Source organism: Loxodonta africana, chromosome X (assembly GCF_030014295.1).
Source record: "Loxodonta africana isolate mLoxAfr1 chromosome X, mLoxAfr1.hap2, whole genome shotgun sequence".
NCBI classification, from domain to species: domain Eukaryota; kingdom Metazoa; phylum Chordata; class Mammalia; order Proboscidea; family Elephantidae; genus Loxodonta; species Loxodonta africana.
This window is the reverse complement of record NC_087369.1, coordinates 10,033,589-10,053,267: the sequence shown is the minus strand read 5'-3', so window position 1 is coordinate 10,053,267 and position 19,679 is coordinate 10,033,589. Positions and strand designations below refer to the sequence as shown.

The window sequence follows — 19,679 nt, the reverse complement described above, 5'->3', positions numbered from 1 at the left end:
ATGAAAAAAGATCAAAGAATCGATGCCTTTGAATTATGGCATTGGCGAAGAATACTGAATATACTGGGGACTGCCAGAAGAACGAACACATCTGTCTTGGAAGTATAGCCAGAATGTTCCTTAGAAGCGAGGATGGTGAAAATTTGTCTCCTGTACTTTGGAAATGTTGTCGGGAGGGACCAGTCCTTGGAGAAGGACATCACGTTTGGTACAGCAGAGGGTCAGTGACAAACAAGAAGACCCTGGATGAGATGGACTGACACAGTGGCTGCAACAATGGGCTCAAGCGTAACAACGATTATAAGGATGGCACAGGACCGGGCAGTGTTCTGTTCTGTTGCACACTAGATCACTATGAGTCAGAACTGACTCGACTGCACCTATCAACGACAACAGACCAGGTAAATATACCGAGACCAAAAGGACAGGAGAAGACTAGTGGTTACCAGGGGATGGTAGAATGCGGGAGAAAAAAAATCAGTGTCCACTCAACATTAGTGAATTGTATGTCATGTGAGTTACTCCTCAATAAAGATTGAAAATAATAACAACAACGGACAGGCATAGGGAGCCGGCCTTGCGAGAGCCCCGGGAAGTGCAGTGCCCTGTGAGAACAGCAGGCAGGTGGTTCTTGCCAGCAGGAAGCCCTGGTCTGGTGGTGGGCAGATGTGACAGACCACCAACCACCTGGGCAGTGGAGGAGCTTACATTCCAATCCAGCGAGGTCACGTCCTTGTTACTGGGCACATCGTGCCCCCCTTCCCGTATACAGTGCCTCAACACGAGCTGGGTGGAGCCTCCGTTGCTGTTCTCGTTGAGGTTCCATATCCTCGCCGTAGAGTCTCCGGACCTGGACAAGGACAACACAGTGACACCCGGTGTCAGCCGAGGTAGACAACACACAGCACAGGCACGTGCCAGCCGGCCCGACCCGGTCTCCTGCCTCTTCTATCCCTTCACTCGTTTGGCTTCCCTGCTGACACTCTCTGTGTTTTACTGTGGATTGACTTGTGTCCCCCAAAATATGCGCTGTAAATCCTAACCCCTACACCTACTACCATTTGGGAACAGTGTTTTCTTTGTCACATTAATTAGGCCACAACAGCGCAGGGTGTGTCTCAAGTGAATCACTCTTGAGATATAAAGGGGCAGATTAGGCGAAGGAGCCAGGACGCACGGATAGAGGAAGACAGATGCTATGCCACGTGAAGGCCACCAAGGAGCAGGGGAGCAGGAGCTGAAGAGAACCAAGGATCTTCCCCCACACTGGACTCAGAGAGAGCTTTCCTCTAGAGCTGGTGCCCTGAATTTGGACACATAGGCTCCAGAACTACGAGAAAATAAAATTCTGTTCATTAAAGCCATGCTCTTGTGGTATTTGTTAGAACAGCGCTAGCAAACTAAGACACCTTCGTTAATGTCAAATGTCTTTGCATTGCTCCCCACCCCACTGAGAAAATGGCCAGGTACGACTTCTCCCTTTCTGTAATATGAGACACACAGGAAAGTGGTGCACAGAGCTTTCCCAGCCTCCATTTCCATCTACTGTGAAGATGTCGCAAACCAAGAGCGAGGCGAGAGCGTGTTCCATGAGTCAGGACTTCAGAGATGAGCGAGCATTCTGGACCCCAACACCTGGAGCGCCCCTGACCTGAAATCCTTACCCGGATGCAAGGAGGTCACTGACAGGGTTCCAGGCACAGATGAACACCTCGGACTCATGGCCCCGGAGCACGGTGGCCTTGTTGGGTGGAATCTCAACTTCCCCGTCTATTTCCATTGGTTTTGAATGGTTATCTGTAGTTGGAAGCAAGAAAAGACACGAGGCTTATAAATAAAAAAGAAACTAGTTCTCAGGGCACTTTTGTGTTAGATGACAAGGATAGTTCCTTCATGGGTTCATCAGTACTGCTGCACTGGGCAGGGTCCCCGGGGGGTACAAATGGTGAATGTTCTCGGCTGCTAATTGAAAGGCTGATGTTGGAGTCCAAGCAGAGGTGTCAGAGTGGAACTGTGCTCCATAGGGTTTTCAGTGTCTGATTTTTCAGAAGTAGACCATGTTTTTTAGACCACTAGGCTTTTCTTCTCAGGCGCCTCTGGGTGGGTTCGAACCGCCAATCCTTTGGTTAGCAGCCGAGTGAATGCATTCATTTTCTGTACCACCCAGGGAAGCCTGGGTGGTGGGCCTGAAGCTCCCACACATGAAATGGCTTTGTTTATGCTGGACAACACTCACACAGTACTTTCCTCGTCATTTCACTAACTGGAAGGAGCCCCAGTGGCACGATAGTTAAGCACTCGGCTGCTAACCAGAAGGTTGATGGTTTGAATCCACCCAGCAGCTCCGCGGAGAAAGACCCCGTGATCTGCTCCAGTAAAGATTACAGCCTCGAAAACCCTAGGGGCCAGTTCTACTCTGTCGTGGAGGGTCGCTATGACTCACGAGTACGAGTCAAATCGACTCGACAGCACCCAACAACAAAATACTGGGTAGAGTTCCCAGATCAGCAGGATTTTCTTGAATTGAGGATGCATGAGTGAAGACTCGGAAACCCTGGTGGCATAGTGGTTAAGAGCTACGGCTGCTAACCAAAAGGTCAGCAGGTCAAGTCCACCAGGCGCTCCTTGGAAACTCTATGGGGCAGTTCTACTCTGCCCTACAGGGTCGACTGTCTTGTCTAAAGACCTTGGTGAAAACACAGAACGGGACACTACTCTGATCAGACGGTCGGCTACAGGAGAAGGCGGTCCAGGAGGAGACTCAGAGCAGGCAGACCTTTAAGGGTTCTTTTAGACTTGAGCAAACCTGGACGTAAATCAAAACAAAACAAAACAAAACAAAACAAAACGATGACCAGCAGCTCAGGGCACGCTGACGCCGGCACTTACTTATTGCGTGTGCCCCGTTCTCCTCCCCGTTCACCGTGGCCTCTCCGTTCTTTGGTGTGTTTTGCTGGGACACAGCGGTTGCTGGGGTGGCTGCTGCCGCCGTTGCCGTTGCTGCCGCCGCCGTTGCCGCCGCCGCCGCCGCCGCACTAGCCTGCTGCTGGGCCAGCTTCTCTCGGAAGGCCTGCTGCCGTGTCTGCACCACGTCTGGCATCACCGCGTCAATCAGTGACAGCGACTCGATGGGCCGGCCGTCGAACACCGTGCCGTCCTGAGAGGAGGACCTCACTGTCAGCGCACGTGAAGCGTGTCCCCCAGCCCGCTGCCCCCAACACAACAGTATAGGGAGTGGGGGAGCGTGGGGGCCAGGAGCGTGGAGGAGGCTGGCATCGCACCGTACACCCGGAGACGCAGGCGGGGGGGCTCCACGGTGCACCAGGGGTAGGGGTGGGTTAGGTGGGGTGTCCGCCCTCAGTAGGGAGGCTCCATGCTGTGGACTGAATTTGTCCCCAAAAGGCATGCAGTGTAAATCCTAACCCCTATACCTGGAGGAGGAGCCCTGGCGGCTCAGTGGTTAAGCACTTGGCTGCTAACCAAAAAGGTTGGCAGTTTGAACTCAGGAGCTGCTCTGAGGGAGAAAGATGTGGCAGTCCGCTTCTGTAAAGATCTACAACCTTGGAAACCCTATGGGGCAGTTCTCCACTGTCCTACAGGGTCCTTATGAGTCAGAATCAACACCACAAAACAGATTTTAGTTTTGTACCTATGGATGCAATCCCATCTGGGATGAGGACCTTCTCTGTTACGTTAATGAGATCATATCAGCGTAGTGTGTGTCCTAAACCAATCACCTTTTAGGTAGAAAAGGAGTGAATTAGACACAGAGAAGCAAGCACAAATGGAAAGGAAGATACACGCCACATTGAGATCACCAAGGAGCCAAAAAACAGAAGCTGAAAATAGACAAGGACTTTTTCCCAGAGCCTACAGACAGAGAGAGCCTTTCCCTAGAGATGGCACCCTGAGTCTGGACTTTTGGCCTCCTGAACCACAAGAAAATGAATTTGTTTGTTAAAGCCCTCCTACTTGTGGTATTTCTGTTACAGCAGCACTAGGAGACTAAGACACTCAGGATTCAGTGAACTGTCAAATCAAATTAAGGGTGCCTGGAAATGTCAACTCCATTCCATGACAAAGAGTGCCATCCTTGATGTAGGGGTTCCCAACCAGGGGTGATGACTGGAGACGTTTCTGGTTTGTCACAATGGGGTTAAAGGTGCTACTGGCATCTAGTGGGTGGAGACTAGGGATGCTGCTCAATGCCCTACAGTGCACAGACGGCCCCCACCACAGAGAATGATCTGGTCCCAGATGTTAACGGTGCCCTGGGATTCTACAACAACTGTGGAGAATGTCTGTAAATAACTAGCCTTTTGTGTGGAAGAAGTAACTCTTTGAAGACATCAAGCCCAGATTAGATGCCTGCACCATTCAGGACTGGATGGCTAGGATGTTTGTTGGGATCTGAAATCACCTCTTGGGTTTAGAGTGAACAGTAAATACAGCCACGGTACAAAAGACAACAACCTTGCTCAGGTACGCTTCGTGTTTTTTGCACTTCCTTTGACTCTCCGGTTTACGCCTACAATTTAACAACCCCCCCTCCACACAGTCAGAAGCATAGAAGTAAAGTGTTTCTTGATCGAGCACTCCAATTACAGGAATCACACGAAGCTCGGCCCCTCAGGGTTGTTTCTGGCGGGCACGTATGCACGTTTGCATTTGTTCTGAACTAGAACTGCCTCCAGAATTCGAAAGACTTAGGACAACGGGAGTTTCAGCTGAACAGGAGCTAACCTAAACCTCGTCCAGGCTAGTTTCTGGTTACAATTCTGTCTCTAAGGTAACAACGTAACACAACACACAATCTGTGAAGCAACAGCCGACCAGCTCCTCGGTCACTGTCCCACCTAGATGTCGGCCACAGAGCGGGCAGTGCTGACCAACGGGACAGCTGGCCGCTACACATGTTCCTCCTTTATACATTCACTCCCCAGATGGATGACCACATCAGAAAGAGCCACAGCTGCCCAAACTAATAAAAACATCTCTGGGCTTAAAATCTGGCAGCGCTCAGGGTCACCTTCCAGCTAACGGAAACCTGAGTGACCGATGAGATGTTCCTTCCCTGGCATCTGGACACGGAGGGAGTCTGACAGGGGAGAGAAGGAACCCAGAGGGAGGGGAAATGGGATGTCGGCACCTGGGAATGTGAGTGTGGGCAGGGCCTGAGGAGCTGTGGGCTCTTCCCTTCACGCTGATAAAGCGACCAGGCAGGACCTGAGGATGGAGGTGGCAGGCCTCGGGAATCTATGTGTTAAGGGACGGGGAGAGGAAATGGGAGCTGACGGGGGGAAGCACACGGGACAGGAGGAAACAAGGTGTTGAAAAACACATGGATTCATGAATGACGGAGGAAAACCAGGGTCGGAAAACAGAAAGCTGCTTTGAGATTTTTTTTTTTTTCAGTCCCTGGGTAAGGCAAATGGTAAACGCACTTGGCTGCTAACTGAAAGGTTGGCGGTTCGAGTCTACCCAGAGGCACCTAGGACTGGCAATCATCTGAAAATTCAGCCATTGAAAACCCTATGGAGCCCAGTTCTCCTCTGACACACGTGGGGTCGTCATGAGTTGGAATCAACTCCACGGCACCTGGTAAGAAAATTTAAAGCTAAAGGGAAGTGGAATAACTACTATGGAAAACAAAGGCTGGCATCGATGGGACCAGTGCAAAGGAAGACAGGGTGGGGAAAACTGGAAGGACTCAAGGAAGATGGCACTGCAACCGGAGTAGCTTCAAGAGCCTAAAGTCTTAAAGTTAAAATAAATAAAAAAACGTCCAACTTATTCTCAAGTTCCTTTGAGAAAATGCAGGTTGGATTCAGGCTTGTTTCCAGGGCTATCATCACGACCTGGACTGGGCAGCGTTCTGTAGCACACTAGCGGCCATACGCTGGGGCCGACTCCATGGCAGCTAACAACTAACGGTAGGAATTTAACGATAAGTTAATGCTGTTTCTACGAGGAGTAGTGAAAATGTACATGAAGAACGCTTCCAAATGCTCTACAATTGTTAATTGTCGCTATTGTTGAGGGTACCATTATTTCAGAACTCACTCACTTTGGACTTGTCATCAGGAGGGACCGATCGCTGGAGAAGGACATTATGTTTGCTACAGTAGAGGGTCACTGAAAACGGAGGAACCGTCCATGAGATGGACTGACACAACGGCCTCAACAATGGACTCAAACGTACCAACGATCATGAAGCTGGCACAGGACCAGGCAACGTTCTGTTGCACGTGGGTCGTCACGAGCTGGAGCCGACCCAACGGCAGCTCACGACATGACCCCGCTTGCCGTGCCCCCGGCAGGCTCCAGGCCCTGGGAGGGACATACCTCGTTGATGCTGATCTCAGCCTCCACATACTGCAGCCCCTTCTGGAGGATGGAGATGAGGGCGGCCGGCGGCACTAGCGTCCCGTTGATGTTGGACTGGCTGATGTGGCTCTCGATTCCGAACGTGAAGGCCGAGTGGGAGAAGCCTGCAGCAAGGGAGACAGGCCAGGTGGCGTCAAACGGGAAGTGCACCCTGGAGATCTACAGGGGCGCCGGTTACTTCAGACACGCTCAACGGGGATGCGTGTGGCTGCGGATGCAAGCACGGGGACAGAGGGGCAGAGAGGGAAGTGGGAGGCCTGTGTTTGCATGGATGGAGCCCTGGTGGCGCAGTGGTTAGGTGCTCTTCAGTTAACAAGCTGGTGGGTTCAAACCAAAAGGCCGGGGCACTCTGAACCCACCAGCCAGTCTGTGGGAGAAAGATGTGGCAGTCTACTCTGTCCTATAGGGTTGCTGTGAGTTGGAACTGATTCCACAGCAGCAGCTTTGGGATTTTTTTGTACGTGCAACTGCAAGTGATGGAGCCGCTGGCTGTCTCACTTGTGGCCCCCCATGTGTGTCAGAGTAGAACTGGGCTCCACAGAGGTTTCAATGGCTGTCCCCGACTGGTACATATAGTTTACGTTGGACTACCAACCTAAAGGCTGGCAGTTCAAATCCATCCAGTGGGGTTGCAGGGGAAAAAGCCTAGTGATCTGCTTCCAGAAAGACCACAGCCAAGAAAACCTATGGAGCAGCTCTACTCTGTAACACATGGGTTGCCATGTGTTGGAATCGACCTGCCTGTCCTGTACCCAATACATCTCCTTAGAGAGTAACAGTAAATGAAACATTTGGCAATCCAAAGGCTCTCGCAGATAAGTGTCCCGATGAAGGAGCTTCAATTAAAACACTGGGAACACACGAGTCAATGCTCAAGGAGCCTCGGTGGAAGAACGATTCAGTGCTTGGCTGCTAACCGAAAGGTCGGTGGTTCAAACCCACCCAGCAGCTCTGCAGGAAAAAGATGTGGCAGCCTGCTTCCATAAAGACTGTTGTTGTTAGGTGCCGTCAAGTTGGCTTCCACTCGTAGCGGCCCTATGTGCAACAGAAAGAAATGCTGCCCAGTGGTGCGCCATCAAAGATGACAGCCTAGCAAACCCTGTGGGGCAGTTCTACTCCGTCACACGTCCACTCCACAGCACTTGACACCACCGCCCATGTTCACTGCAGCACTGTTTACAACAGCCAAAAGGTAGAGACAGCCCAAATGTCCATCAACAGACGGGTGGGTAAATTACAAACTGTGCTACGCGCACACAAGGAAACGTTACTCAGTCACAGGGAGAAATGAAGCGCTGATACGCACTAAGGCGTGCACGAACCTTGAAAACATTACGCTGACTGGAACAGGCCAGTCACAAAGGACAACTATCGTACAAACCCACTTACGCAAAATATCTAGGACCGTCAAGTGCATAGAGACCAAAGTAGATCACTGGCTACCAGGGGCCGGGGCAGGAGAACGGGTAGTTACTGTTGAAGGGGTACTGCCTTTCTGTTTAGGGGGACAGAAAAGATCAGGAACTGGAGAGTGCTGACGGTTACATAACGTGGTGAGTGTCATTAATGCCACTAAATTCCACACTCGCAAACGGTTAAAATGGCAAAAACAAAGCAACAGGCCACAGCCCAGTGTTGGGAGAAGACTTGACACCGTGGCTGGAGGTAGAAACGTGCCTTGCAGGGGCGGATTATCCCGTAAACCAGGTAATCTCATTACGAGTCAGAACCCACTCGAAGGCACCGAACAAGAACAAGGTAATCTTGGGTTGACTTGTGCTTACGTACTAGCCTGTAGTGAACAATTTCACATGGCTTTCACTACATCTGGATTTCATCACCAGATATGGCCAAACCCATGTGAAATTGTTCACTACAGATAGTAAGCACAAGTCAGCTGGTGCTTACCTTGCTTACTAGGTCATCTGCTCCTGTCATGGATTCTAAATGTGAAAAGAGGCTTTGATTCTGCAGGAAGGTGCTGTGGGATGGGAGGAGACAGATGCCATACTCAGAAGCAGAATCTTTGACGTGGTGAAAAACTATGAAATTATTCAGCACAGATGATCTGGTAAGCAAGGTAAACACTGTGCTTACTTTGGGTAACATCATCTTCAAGACCCGAGAGTGATCAAGGGGGTGGAGGAGGCACTGGTGGGGACCTCCCGGGGCCCGAGGGCAATGAGGGCCCCACAGAAGTCCCTCCTCTATAACCGGCGCCTGCGTGGTGGGGCTGGGAGCCTGGAATCCCGGGGAAGGGGCCTCCTGAAAGAGGCTGAAGGCTGCAGGGGCTCTGGGGCCCTGTGTGTGGGACACAGACCCTGTGCTACTATTCCGTGGCTAGTGGTGGGCTGGGCGGGTTTCCGAGATGGGGTGTGAACCCTCACATTGCTCATACCTTCCACTGATCAGGCAAGAAGGAAAAAAGCAAGTACTGTGGAGGTGAACACACCAGCTGCCTCCTTGAGATCTTCTGCCAACTATTTAAGGTTAACAGAGCCCCTGGGTAGTGCCAATGGGTAAAGCACTTGGCTGCTCACCAAAAGGTTGGCAGTTCAAGTCCACCCAGAGGTGCCTCAGAATAAAGGCCTGGCAATCGCCTTCCAAAAATGCAGGCATTGGAAACTCCACAGAGCAGAGTTCTACTCTGACATGCACGGGGTCACCATGAGTTGGAGTCAACTCGAAGCCAACTGGTTTAACTGGGTTTACTGATGGCAATACCAGTTAGTGGGCTTGAAAAGAAAAAAAAAAATTTTTTTTTTTTTTTTTTTTTAAATCTGATTATTCTGCAAGACTGGGGCCTGTCAACCTTGCTCAGAATGAACACCCTGGCTCTTTGGAATTAACCCGTCCACTCTTTCTTCCACCCACCTCCACCTTTGATTAAAAAAAAACAAAAACCCAGTGCCATCGAGTCGTTAATTTCTGCTCCAAGGTCCTCCCCTCTGAGTCTTCCCACCGCAACCCTTTCATTCCACGCTCTGATGGGGCGCACCGGGCCCCTCTGGGGTCTCCTGCTTCCTTCCTATAAGCCTTGCACGCTACGCCCAGGCACGTAAAACCCCACTTTCATCACTCAAACCGGGGCAGCAGGGGCAGGAGTCAGATTCTGTATCAGCAGCCCTGCCAGCGTTAAGAAACCCAGCCAAACTCTGCAATAAGCCCAACGCTCAGCAGAGGGGGCTGTTCCTCCACGGAAGGCAGCCTGGGACCTCCTCCCCCTCCTGACTCTTCATTTTCCTTCCTTCTCTCTCCACTCTCCTCCCCTCATCTCCACTGTCTCCCCCACTGCAAGGCTAGAATGAATATATGAAATACTAGATCTGTTGAACAGTCATGCGGTAGCTACTTTTAATTTTACAATCAGTTGCACAGAGCCTTGTATATTTCCTAACAAAACGATGCTGTGGTGGTCCGCTCCCTTGGAGTCTGCCCCTGGTACGTAGGGATCCCATGCATAGCAGAAAGAAATGTTGCCCTGAGTGGTTTTTTTAAAATAATATTTTATTGTGTTTTTGATGAAAGTTTACACAGCAAACTAGGTTCCCATTTGGCAATTTCTATACAAACTGTTCAGTGACATTAGTTACATTTTTCATAACGTCTTGGCCATCTAGTGCTGCTATAACATAAATATCACAAGTGGATGGCTTTAACAAAGAGAAGTTTATTCTCTCACAGTCTAGTAGGCTACAAGTCCAAATTCAGGGTGTCAGCTCCAGGGGAAGGCTTCCTCTCTCTGTGGGCTCTGGAGGAAGGTCCTTGTCATCAACCTTCCCCTGGACTAGGAGCTTCTCCTTGCAGGAGCCCTGCCTGGGTCCAAAGGATGCATTCTGCTCCTGGAGCTGCTTTCTTGGTGGTATGAGGTCCCCCTGCCTCTCTGCTTGATTCTTTTTTATCTCAAAAGAGGTTGGTTTAAGGACACCAGCTAATCCTGTTGCTCCCGTCAAGGTAACTGCTGCTAAGCCATCTCATTAACATCATAGTGATAGGATTTACAACACACAGGGAAATCACATCAGATGACAATCACACAATACTGGGACTCATGACCTAGCCAAGTTGGCGGATAGTTTTAGGGGACACAATTCAATCCAGGATTAAATGTTGCCTTCTTTGGTCTCATAAAGATGTGTGTTTAACGGAGCACCATACTCATGGATAATACACTTTATTTTGTGTGCCAATCTGTTATTTTGCTCAAAGCTGACCTCAGGGGATAGATTCAGTTCAAGACCCACAGGCTTTTCAGAAGAAAATCGCCAGGCCTTTCTTCCTACTCCACCTTCATCTGGAAGCTCTGCTGAAACCTGTTCGGCATCAGCGACACACAAGCCTCCAGTGACAGACAGGTAGTGGCCACACCTGAGGGGCACTGGCTGGGAATTGAGCCAGGTTTCCTGCACGGAGGTTGAGAATTTTCCGCTGAGCTCCACTGCCCTCTACAGAGCGACAGATACCTGAATCAGGTTGCACAGGAGCCCCTCGATGGCTTGCCCTCAAAATAAGGGTTCTTCCCTCACTGGATGATACAGGCCAAGGGCCCCTGACAATGGACCTGACCTTTTCCTCCTCTCTATCATGAATGCTCTCCCTACACGCTCCAGCCTGGCCCTGTGTTCACCAATGACTCCACCTGCTAGGTCTCCAACACGCTAGAGTCTCACCACCAGCTTCTTCACTCAGGTTCCGGCAAGGTATAGGCTGGAAAAACCCAGGTCAATGGAGGGAATGGGACCAAGCTGGGCTCTTGGGTTCACTCCCCCATCCTGCAGAACCATCCCTAAACACCCAAGACCGCAGCAACATCTCTCTCCTGAGAATTTCTAAGTTTTCATGGCAGGTGACCCTACTCACTCGGCTGGGACGAGGTACCTCTCTCCCAGGTATGTCCTGCCAGCTGATGGGACTGAGTACGAAGGGGGACGGCAGTTTCTTATATAGCACCCACACTCTGCCAAGCACTGCTCCAAGAACTTTATATGAATTCATCTAAACCTCCCGCAATCTACGTGTCATTACCTCATTTGCAAGTGACATACCAGATTTCCAAAACCCCATTCAGCTCATAGGGAGGGTCTGAGACCCAAACCCAGGCAGTGGGTACCTGTAGTCCCCATGAAACACTGCCTACAAATAGCTACAGAATGATTCCATCCAAGTACAACAAAATTGCCAACGAGGGCTCCTGGCAAATACACTGCAGTGACTTTCTGATGGAACCGTTGTGCAAGAAAAGGCCATTTTTTGGTACAGGGCATTCACTTGCTTACTCATTCATCCATTCATTCCCTCGAACAATACTATGCCATGGAATGGTTATATTTAAGACTCACCAACCAAATTTTTTTGATAGCTCCCACGTTTAGCCAAGCCTAGGCGCTTTGTGTTCATTATCTCAACCTTCACTGCAATTGCTTATAGTTGGTTCTGTTTCATTTTACACACCAGAAGGGTAAATACCGGAGAAATTTGTCAACCTGTTCCAGGTTTATGCACGTGATCAGATACTGAACAAAAATTCAAACCTCAGACTAGGTGATTCCAAGACCGATCTCTTACCATACACTAAGACCTAGTAAGTACAGCACCGAGACTCTTAAATCCTCTGGGAGGATTCAAATTCCATTCCCAGACCACAAGTGGCTCCTACTGGCACAGCCACGAAGGCAGTGCAGGCAAGTGGATGAAACAACTCGGCACAAAGTCCTTTTCCAGCCCAAGGCTTGAGTGTGTCCTTGATTTCTTTATTCCTCTGTGCTTTTTAATGTTGAGTACACGGTTTGGTTGCATAGCTTGCTTGACTGTCTCCATGAAAATGTTCTTCAATGTGGGTTTGATTTCTAGAACAAGCTCCTTTGATGGGTGTTATTCTCGTCAAGACTTGTTGATATAAGGTGTCTTTGGCTGGGTTCTCTAGAGAAGCAAAATCACTCTATCTTTGAGAGAGAGAGAGAGAGAGAGACTGATTTATCTCAAGGAAATGGCTCCCATGGTTGTAGAGTCTGGCAAGCTCTGAGTCCATGGGTGAGGCATCAGACTGAAGGCTTCTCCTGGCTCATAAAGCTGCAGGGGCTGAGGAACCCAAGATCAGCCAGGTCAGACAGCAGGCTGCTGGCTCACGGGCTGCAGAGACTGGCAAATCCAACGACAGATAAGATAACAGACTGCTGGGTCACCGGCTCCGGAGGCTGACGGATCCCAAGATCGGTAGGCAGTATGGCAGGCTGCCGGCTCAAGTCCCAAAGACTAGAAGTCGGAGGATAACAAGGCGGACGCAGGATCCAGAGCAAGCAAAAGCCAGTGAGCTTCGCCTGATGTCCATACATACTGGATGCAGGTCACGCCCCTTACAGCTGATTGGCTGATCACATCAGATCACCTCATGAAGGTGATTACATTATCTCACAAAATGGAGTATGACTACATCATTACGTAACTGCCAAACCACTGAGAATCACGGCTCAGCCAAGCTGACACACAACCTTAACCATCACAGTCCGCCCCTTGTCAGTGTGGCACTGTACGCATCTCCTTAAACCATACACAATCTCTAAATAAAGACAAAGTCACACTCACACCTAACGTGATACAACTAACACGCGTACAACCAAAAATGCACTAGCCCCATTTATATCTTCTATATTGTAAGGGAAGAAAACAAAAATATTTGATGCACATGTACAGGAAGAAATATTCAACAATTACACGCTTGTTTCTGCAACTGGTCATATGGTCATAACTGGTATTTAGAACTACCTTCTTCCACCACCCACAACCTTAACCGTCACGTCAGGGGAAGGCTCTACTCCTTAGAAGTGAGGATGGTGAGACTCTGGCCTGCTTACATATCATCACAAAAAACAACAAATCACTAGAAAAGGACATCATGTTTGGTAGTGGGCCAGCAAAGGTGGGGAAAACCTCAATGAGATGGGCTGACACAACCGTAACAATGGACTCAAACATACCAATGATCACGAAGATGGTGTAGGACTGGACAATGCTTTTTTCTGTTATGTTTAAGGTTACCATGCATCAGAGCTGACTCAAAGGCAACAACAAGGGTCTGGAACTGAAACTTCTGCAGAAAAGGAGAGCTGAAGGCAGTCTGCTAGAACTCCCCACCACCAAAGCAAAGTGGTAAAGTAGGATAAAGCTAGGTATGGGTGCTGTCATCTTGAACACTTTGGATTAAAACTTGGGTTCTATATTTGAGATAACAGTGAATCACAATTAGAAACTAGATACCTTCATCAAGATGAGCCATAATGCTTCACACCATCATTCAAACTCCTGTTTGCTTCCATTTATATGAGTCCTATTTCTTTGGATGGATCTATACCTAGCCTCTAAATCAGTGGATTTTCAGTCCTTATTGATTTCTGGCCAACCTCACTTAGTCAAGGCAAGCGGGGAGGCCATGTGGTGAAAACATCAGCAATGTCTGAGGAGCAGCCAGGGGCGTGGGGCTCTGTCCTGGCTCCACCGTTAAGGGCTGAGTAACCTCGGCCACATCCCTTCAGGTGGCTGGGCCTCCACTTCCTCTTCTGTGATAACGAGGGGCTGATGTAGACTGAGATACTCAAGCTGTCTGACCCAGACCCTTTGGAACCGAGAGAGAAGACCACAGACTAGTGGAAATACCACTCTCCCTGTTTCGCCTTGTTGATGTAATGAGGACCCTAGATGAAATGGTCTCTAAGATGCTTTCCAGTTCTGATGGTCATTGGTCCAGACCAAGGAGATAACCCCATGAACCATGAAATGAGGCTTCCTTGACCACCTCCTACTCGGCCAAGGTTGCCGGGGCTCCTGCCATGTTCCCAGGTGCCAGGTGAGGCTCTAATAGGGAAAGGATGGTGCCCCCGGCAGGATGTCTCTCTCCCAGCATTGCACATAACCATCCCTACCAGGGCCCACCCCTCCTGAATGAGCATCAAGGCTCAGGATCCTGTGCATTGGCAGCGAGCCTGAGCTGTGTGACTTCCAGACCTCGAGCTTCCTCATCTCTACTGCTGCCCCTCTTCTGCCCACCGGGACGGTAGCAGGAACAGATACTAGGATGCCAGTAAGATACAGGAAACGTGCAGGCAGGCCTAGAGGTTGGTGCGGAAGCTGTTCAAAGGGAGGAGAATGAAGGGCTCAGCAGTACCTGGGTGACAGAGCCGTGTCAGGGCAACGGGCTTGCGACAGAGCCATGTGAGGGCAATGGGCTCACCCTTAGGCGCTGCTGCTCAGCCAGCCTGAACCCAGAGAACAGTTTTCCACCCACCAAACTCAGGACAGCAAGGTGTCTCTTTATGCATTTATGTTTTTAAGAGACTGTTTTTTTAGAGCAGTTTCAGGTGTAGCGAAAAACTGTGCAGAAAGTACAGTGTTCCCATATATCCCCTCTTCCCCTGCACAGAGCTTCCCCTCTTACTAATATCTTACATTTGGTACATCTGTTACAACGATGAACCAATTCTGACACATTACTGTTAAACAAAGCCCGCAGATGACATTCAGGGTCACTGTTTGTGTTGCAATGGTCCTATGGGTTTTGACAAATGCATAATGTCATGTGTCTACCATTCCAGTATCATGCAGAAGAGTTTCACTGTTCTAAAAATGCCCTGTGGTCCACCTAGTCATCCCCCTCCTCGCCCCGAATCCCTGGCAACCACTGATCTTTTCACTGTCACTATAGTGTAGCCTTTTCCAAAATCCCCAATAGTTGGATTGTACAGTAAACAGGTTTCACTTGGCAACACGCACATAGGGTTTCTCCGTATCGTTTCGTGGTTTGATAGCTCATTTCTTTCTATCGCTCGATAATACCCCATTGTACCAATCACTAAAAAAGGATATTCAGCTTGGTAGAGGTTTGCCAAAAACGAGGAAAACCCTCCGTGGGATGGCCTGACACGATAGCTACACCAATGGGCTCAAATACGTCAACGATCGTGACGATGGTGCAGGACAGGGCAGCACTGTGTCACGTTATACAGTCGCCATGAGTTGGAGCTGACTTGATGGCAACCACCACCACCACCACGGATCTACCACACTTTGTTTATCCTAGTATCTGTTCCTGCTACCGTCCCGGTGAAGGGTATCTTGGCTGCTTCCAATTTTGAGCAGATAGCAGGGTTTTCAACCAGACGGACATTTGGGTCGAATCACTCTTTGTTGTGGGGACCGTCCTCTGCTTTGTAAAACATGCAGCAGCATCCTTGGACTCTCCTCTTTAGACGCCCGCAGTCTGCCCTCCCAAGAGTTGTGACAACCAAACGTATCTCCACACATTGTCAAGCTGTCCCCACCACTGTTGAGAATCACTGAAGGAGAGGAATGGGCTCCCCAGAAGGCCAATCCACTGTTCTAGTCTATTCCCATCTCTGCTTGATTTACACAGGCCATGGCTGCTGCCGTTGAAAAGCAAGCCACCCCTCTACATCCAACTGGCCACAGAAAGCAGGTAACACCCAGTAACAAAGATTAGCCAGGTGAGGGAAAAACGCTTCCAAGGAGAAAAACGGGATTGTATTCATGGTAAACCACAAAGGCTTAAGACAAGGCTCTCATTTTAAAAGCACGTAATTAGGACCTTCAGAAGTAAAGTGCTGTCCTTTTGAAATGAAAGGTGCCTTGAAGGAGCCCTGGTGGTGCAGTGGTTAAGTGCTCAGCTGCTACCGAAAGGCCGGTGGTTCACACACACGGTGGCTCTGCGGGAGAAAGACGTGATGATCTGCTCCCGGACGAGATAACAGCCAAGAAAACCCTATGGGGCAGTTCTACTCTGTGACACGGGGTCGCCATGAGTCAGAGTCAACTCAACAGCACTAACAACAACAATGGCCTCCCGGGAGAGGAAACTGTCTGTAGGTTCAGGTGCCTCATCTAACCAGACAATGAAAACAGACTTAAAACAAACCAAGTGCACGTTCTGTGTGTCTTGCGATCATAACGCTGCTAAATAATAGCTCCTTCACAAATGATTTCACAAACCATCTGAGCTGCATGGTCAACCACTTTGCCCAGTTAATGCTGGCCTGATTCATCAGCAAAACCAGCTAAATTATCACTCGCCTGCCCTTGGAAATCCTGCTTACTTGGCAGAGCAGACATCTGATACTTGGGCAGCTGTGGGGTTGGTTTTGCCTCTTCAGCTGTAACAAATACCAAGGGCACCAACTTGTGGCATTAAAAGCAGAATTTTTATAAAGCATTTAACAAACTTGCATACTTGGAATACTGGCACTGATCCAAAGTCAATGAACGCAGTGTATTTATTCCTAATTGTCTAGAACACAGGTTGGCAAACTAAAGGCCCCCCTGGCCAAATCTGGCCCTCTGCCTATGTTTGTATAAATAAAGCTTTATTGGAACACAGGCACACCCCTTTGGTTACATGCTGTCTGTGGTTGCTTTCTGAGCTACAACAGCAGAGCTGAGCAGCTGCATCAGAGATGTAGTGGTCCAAAAAACTGGAAGTTTTTACCATCTGGTCAGTTACAGGGAAAATGTGCCAACCCTTGACATATATTATGCTATCACTACTTAAGTCATGGCCACCCAGACTCACTGCCTCACCTCTCTCCCTATCTCTGCTGCCCATTCTGTCTTTTCTGTTCTCTTTGCCAACACTTGGGGCCTGGATCCTTCTAAGATTTCCATATCCTATTCTAAAGCTGCTGCCCCCTCCCCTCTCCCAGGGTGCCCTGGCTCGAAACACATGCCTGCTCTCCCAAAGGATGCCTTTGACTATTCCGGCCCTTGGTCTGGACCAGTGGTGCTCATGTTCCCCAGGGGGTCATTTGGCCATGTCTGGAGACATTTGTTGTTGTCACAACTTGGGGGAGGTGCTACTGGTATCTAGTGGATGGAGGCCAAGGGTGTGGCTAAACATCCTACAGTGTACAGGGCAGACCCCACAACAGAGAATGATCCAGCCCCAAGTGTAAACAGGGCCAAGGCTGAGAAACCCTGATCCAGAATCCCATTTTCCAACACTGCGGATAACTCCTCAGCAATGAGAGCTCCAGCCAGGTGTCCTGTTCCATGGAAGCCTTCTTTGTCTACACAATGGGAAGCCATCCATTGTGGGCTCTCCTCTCTGAGCCACAGCCCTGCATCTTATCAATGTGTGGCGCACAGTCAATTTATTCACCTGTACCTCTCAGCTCCTGGGAAGGCTGAAGGTCTGTGAAGGTGGGAAGCCCTATTTTCTTGCTAAAAGTTTTTTTTTTTTTAGTAGTTTATTAGCCCCCTGGTGAAAAATCCACATTGCTGCAGCAGATCAAGTCACCGTGGAAGCTTTGCTCCTCCTCTTTGCCAGCACTGACGCTGGCCTTTGCAATTCCCCTGACTTTCTTCATTCTGTTCTTGTGTTCCCTGCCTGTTTTCTTGAGGTCTCACACAGGCCATGTCTTCCAAATCTGTGTTTGGGTTTATTTTTCTTTGCATAACCCAAGGAATCGTAAATCATGCCGAAGCCAGTTGTCTTGCCACCACCAAAATGGGTCCTGAATCCAAGCACAAAGATGCCACCTGGATCTGTCATTGCTGAGCAGTTATTGGCAGTGGTGGAAAATGGAATTCTAGGTCAGGGTTTCTCAGCCTCAGCACTGCTAACACTTGGGGCTGGATCATTCTCTGTGGTGGGGGCTGTCCTGTGCACTATAGTCTTGGACATTTGCGATCTTGTACATTCTAGCTCGTTTTCCCCAAATTTCTGTCTTAGGTGCTGTTGCCTTCCCAGGGTGAAGGACATTCACGATCATTGCTTTCTACTGAAGCAGACGGTTGTCCATGAACTTCCTGGTTTGGATAGTTACCGTGTCATTTGTGACGGTGGTTGATCCTCGGGCAGCCCTTAATTCACTTTACAGCACACAGAGCACCTCTCCTATGCAAACACCCACAGTAGCTGGTGCTCAGGATGAATTTGCGAGCAGGTAAATGAGAGATGGATAAGAGAAGATGGTGAGGCTGGAGATCATGAAAGGTGGGATAAGAAACAGAATAAAGCCAAGTCCTTGCTATCTTCAGAATAAAGGCCTTTACCAGAGCTGTTTAAAAATGAAGGACTGAGGCACAAGAGCATAACAGAACGAAAACCAAGTTTTTAGAAAAAGATGACTGTCACACATTCGCTAATCTCAAAACACCAAACAGGAGCCCCGGCCATGGGTATAACTCTAAAGACTAAGCTATTAAAATATTGGAGAAGAGTAACAATAACAAAACACTAAAGATACTGAGTGCTTACTATGTGCTGGTCACTGTTTTAAGCTCTCTTTATGAATTAACTCACAGAAATCTGGAAATACCCCAATTCCATCCTCTTAACTCACACACCAATATGGCACCCATTTGAAAGAGGAAGAAAAGCATTTAATTAGTAATACCATTTGCATTCCATTCTTCAGCAAAATAAGTTACAAACAAGGTCTATGTTGAGATGACAAGGCAGAAGGCTATCTGCATTCTAAAGAGCAAAGACTAACTGATTCTTTCAGAAACACTCACATACAGAAAGCCACGGCAGGGACAGAAGAGACAACACACAACAACAAAGTGAGAAGCGGCCATGGATGAACTTGGTGTGGTTTCTTTGTGGTCTCAGAGAGAGTGCTTAACCAGGAGCTCTGAGGCCTGGGTCTACTTGCATGAGCTTCCCTGGTTTCCTCTCTCAAGCACAGCCAGGTGGAGTGACGTGGCCTCCATGGGCCCTTTCAAAACCCAAATTGTACTGAGAGAAAAAAAACCTCATTCAATTTGACTAAAGGGAAGGGCTTTTACAACACAGTTGTTATGACAACAGAGCCAGGGACTCTTGTTTCTGCAAATATCAACGTTCTTGCAACATCCTTGTTCCTGGAGGAACCTGCACAGCTTCTCTCCTGTCAGTATTTCCTGGATCATAAAGGTGTCTCCAACACAAAAGCAGCCGCCTGGATAGCTGCCCCCCCCCCCCGCCCAGGGCAGAGAAAGAGGTGACGCAAGGCGGGATGGGATGGGGGTGCTGATGAAGAGGAGGACAGGGTGACGAAGTGGAAAAAGGGCAAATAAATCAAATGGTGGGGAACACACACACGCACTCTCACACCACACACACGAACCACACATATCACACACGTTCATCAGTCACACATACCAGACACTAATACATACATTTCCACAGCACACACAGCCCATACGCACATCACACACTCACATACACACACCCCATATACACAAACCAAACACACATATGCACTCACAAGACACACACGTGAATACATTCACTCACATTACCACAC

The 19,679-nt window shown here is 49.1% G+C and overlaps 1 protein-coding gene and 1 pseudogene across 4 annotated transcripts in view; both read right to left on the bottom strand.

Annotated features, from left to right (window-relative positions):
- TBL1X (transducin beta like 1 X-linked) overlaps window positions 1-19,679 on the bottom strand; it is a 236,124-nt gene that overhangs the window by 27,060 nt on the left and 189,385 nt on the right. For 3 of the 4 annotated variants that reach the window (XM_064277949.1, XM_064277950.1, XM_064277952.1), the window contains exons 5-8: window positions 6,346-6,491; window positions 2,890-3,157; window positions 1,665-1,797; window positions 709-850 (exon numbers count right to left, since the gene is read on the bottom strand). In XM_064277949.1, the coding sequence (XP_064134019.1) occupies window positions 709-850; window positions 1,665-1,797; window positions 2,890-3,157; window positions 6,346-6,491 (689 nt within the window). The remainder of the gene's footprint in view (window positions 1-708; window positions 851-1,664; window positions 1,798-2,889; window positions 3,158-6,345; window positions 6,492-19,679) is intronic. The other variant, XM_064277953.1, reaches the window with a different exon arrangement.
- On the bottom strand, window positions 6,500-18,173 carry LOC135228846 (small ribosomal subunit protein eS24-like; annotated as a pseudogene).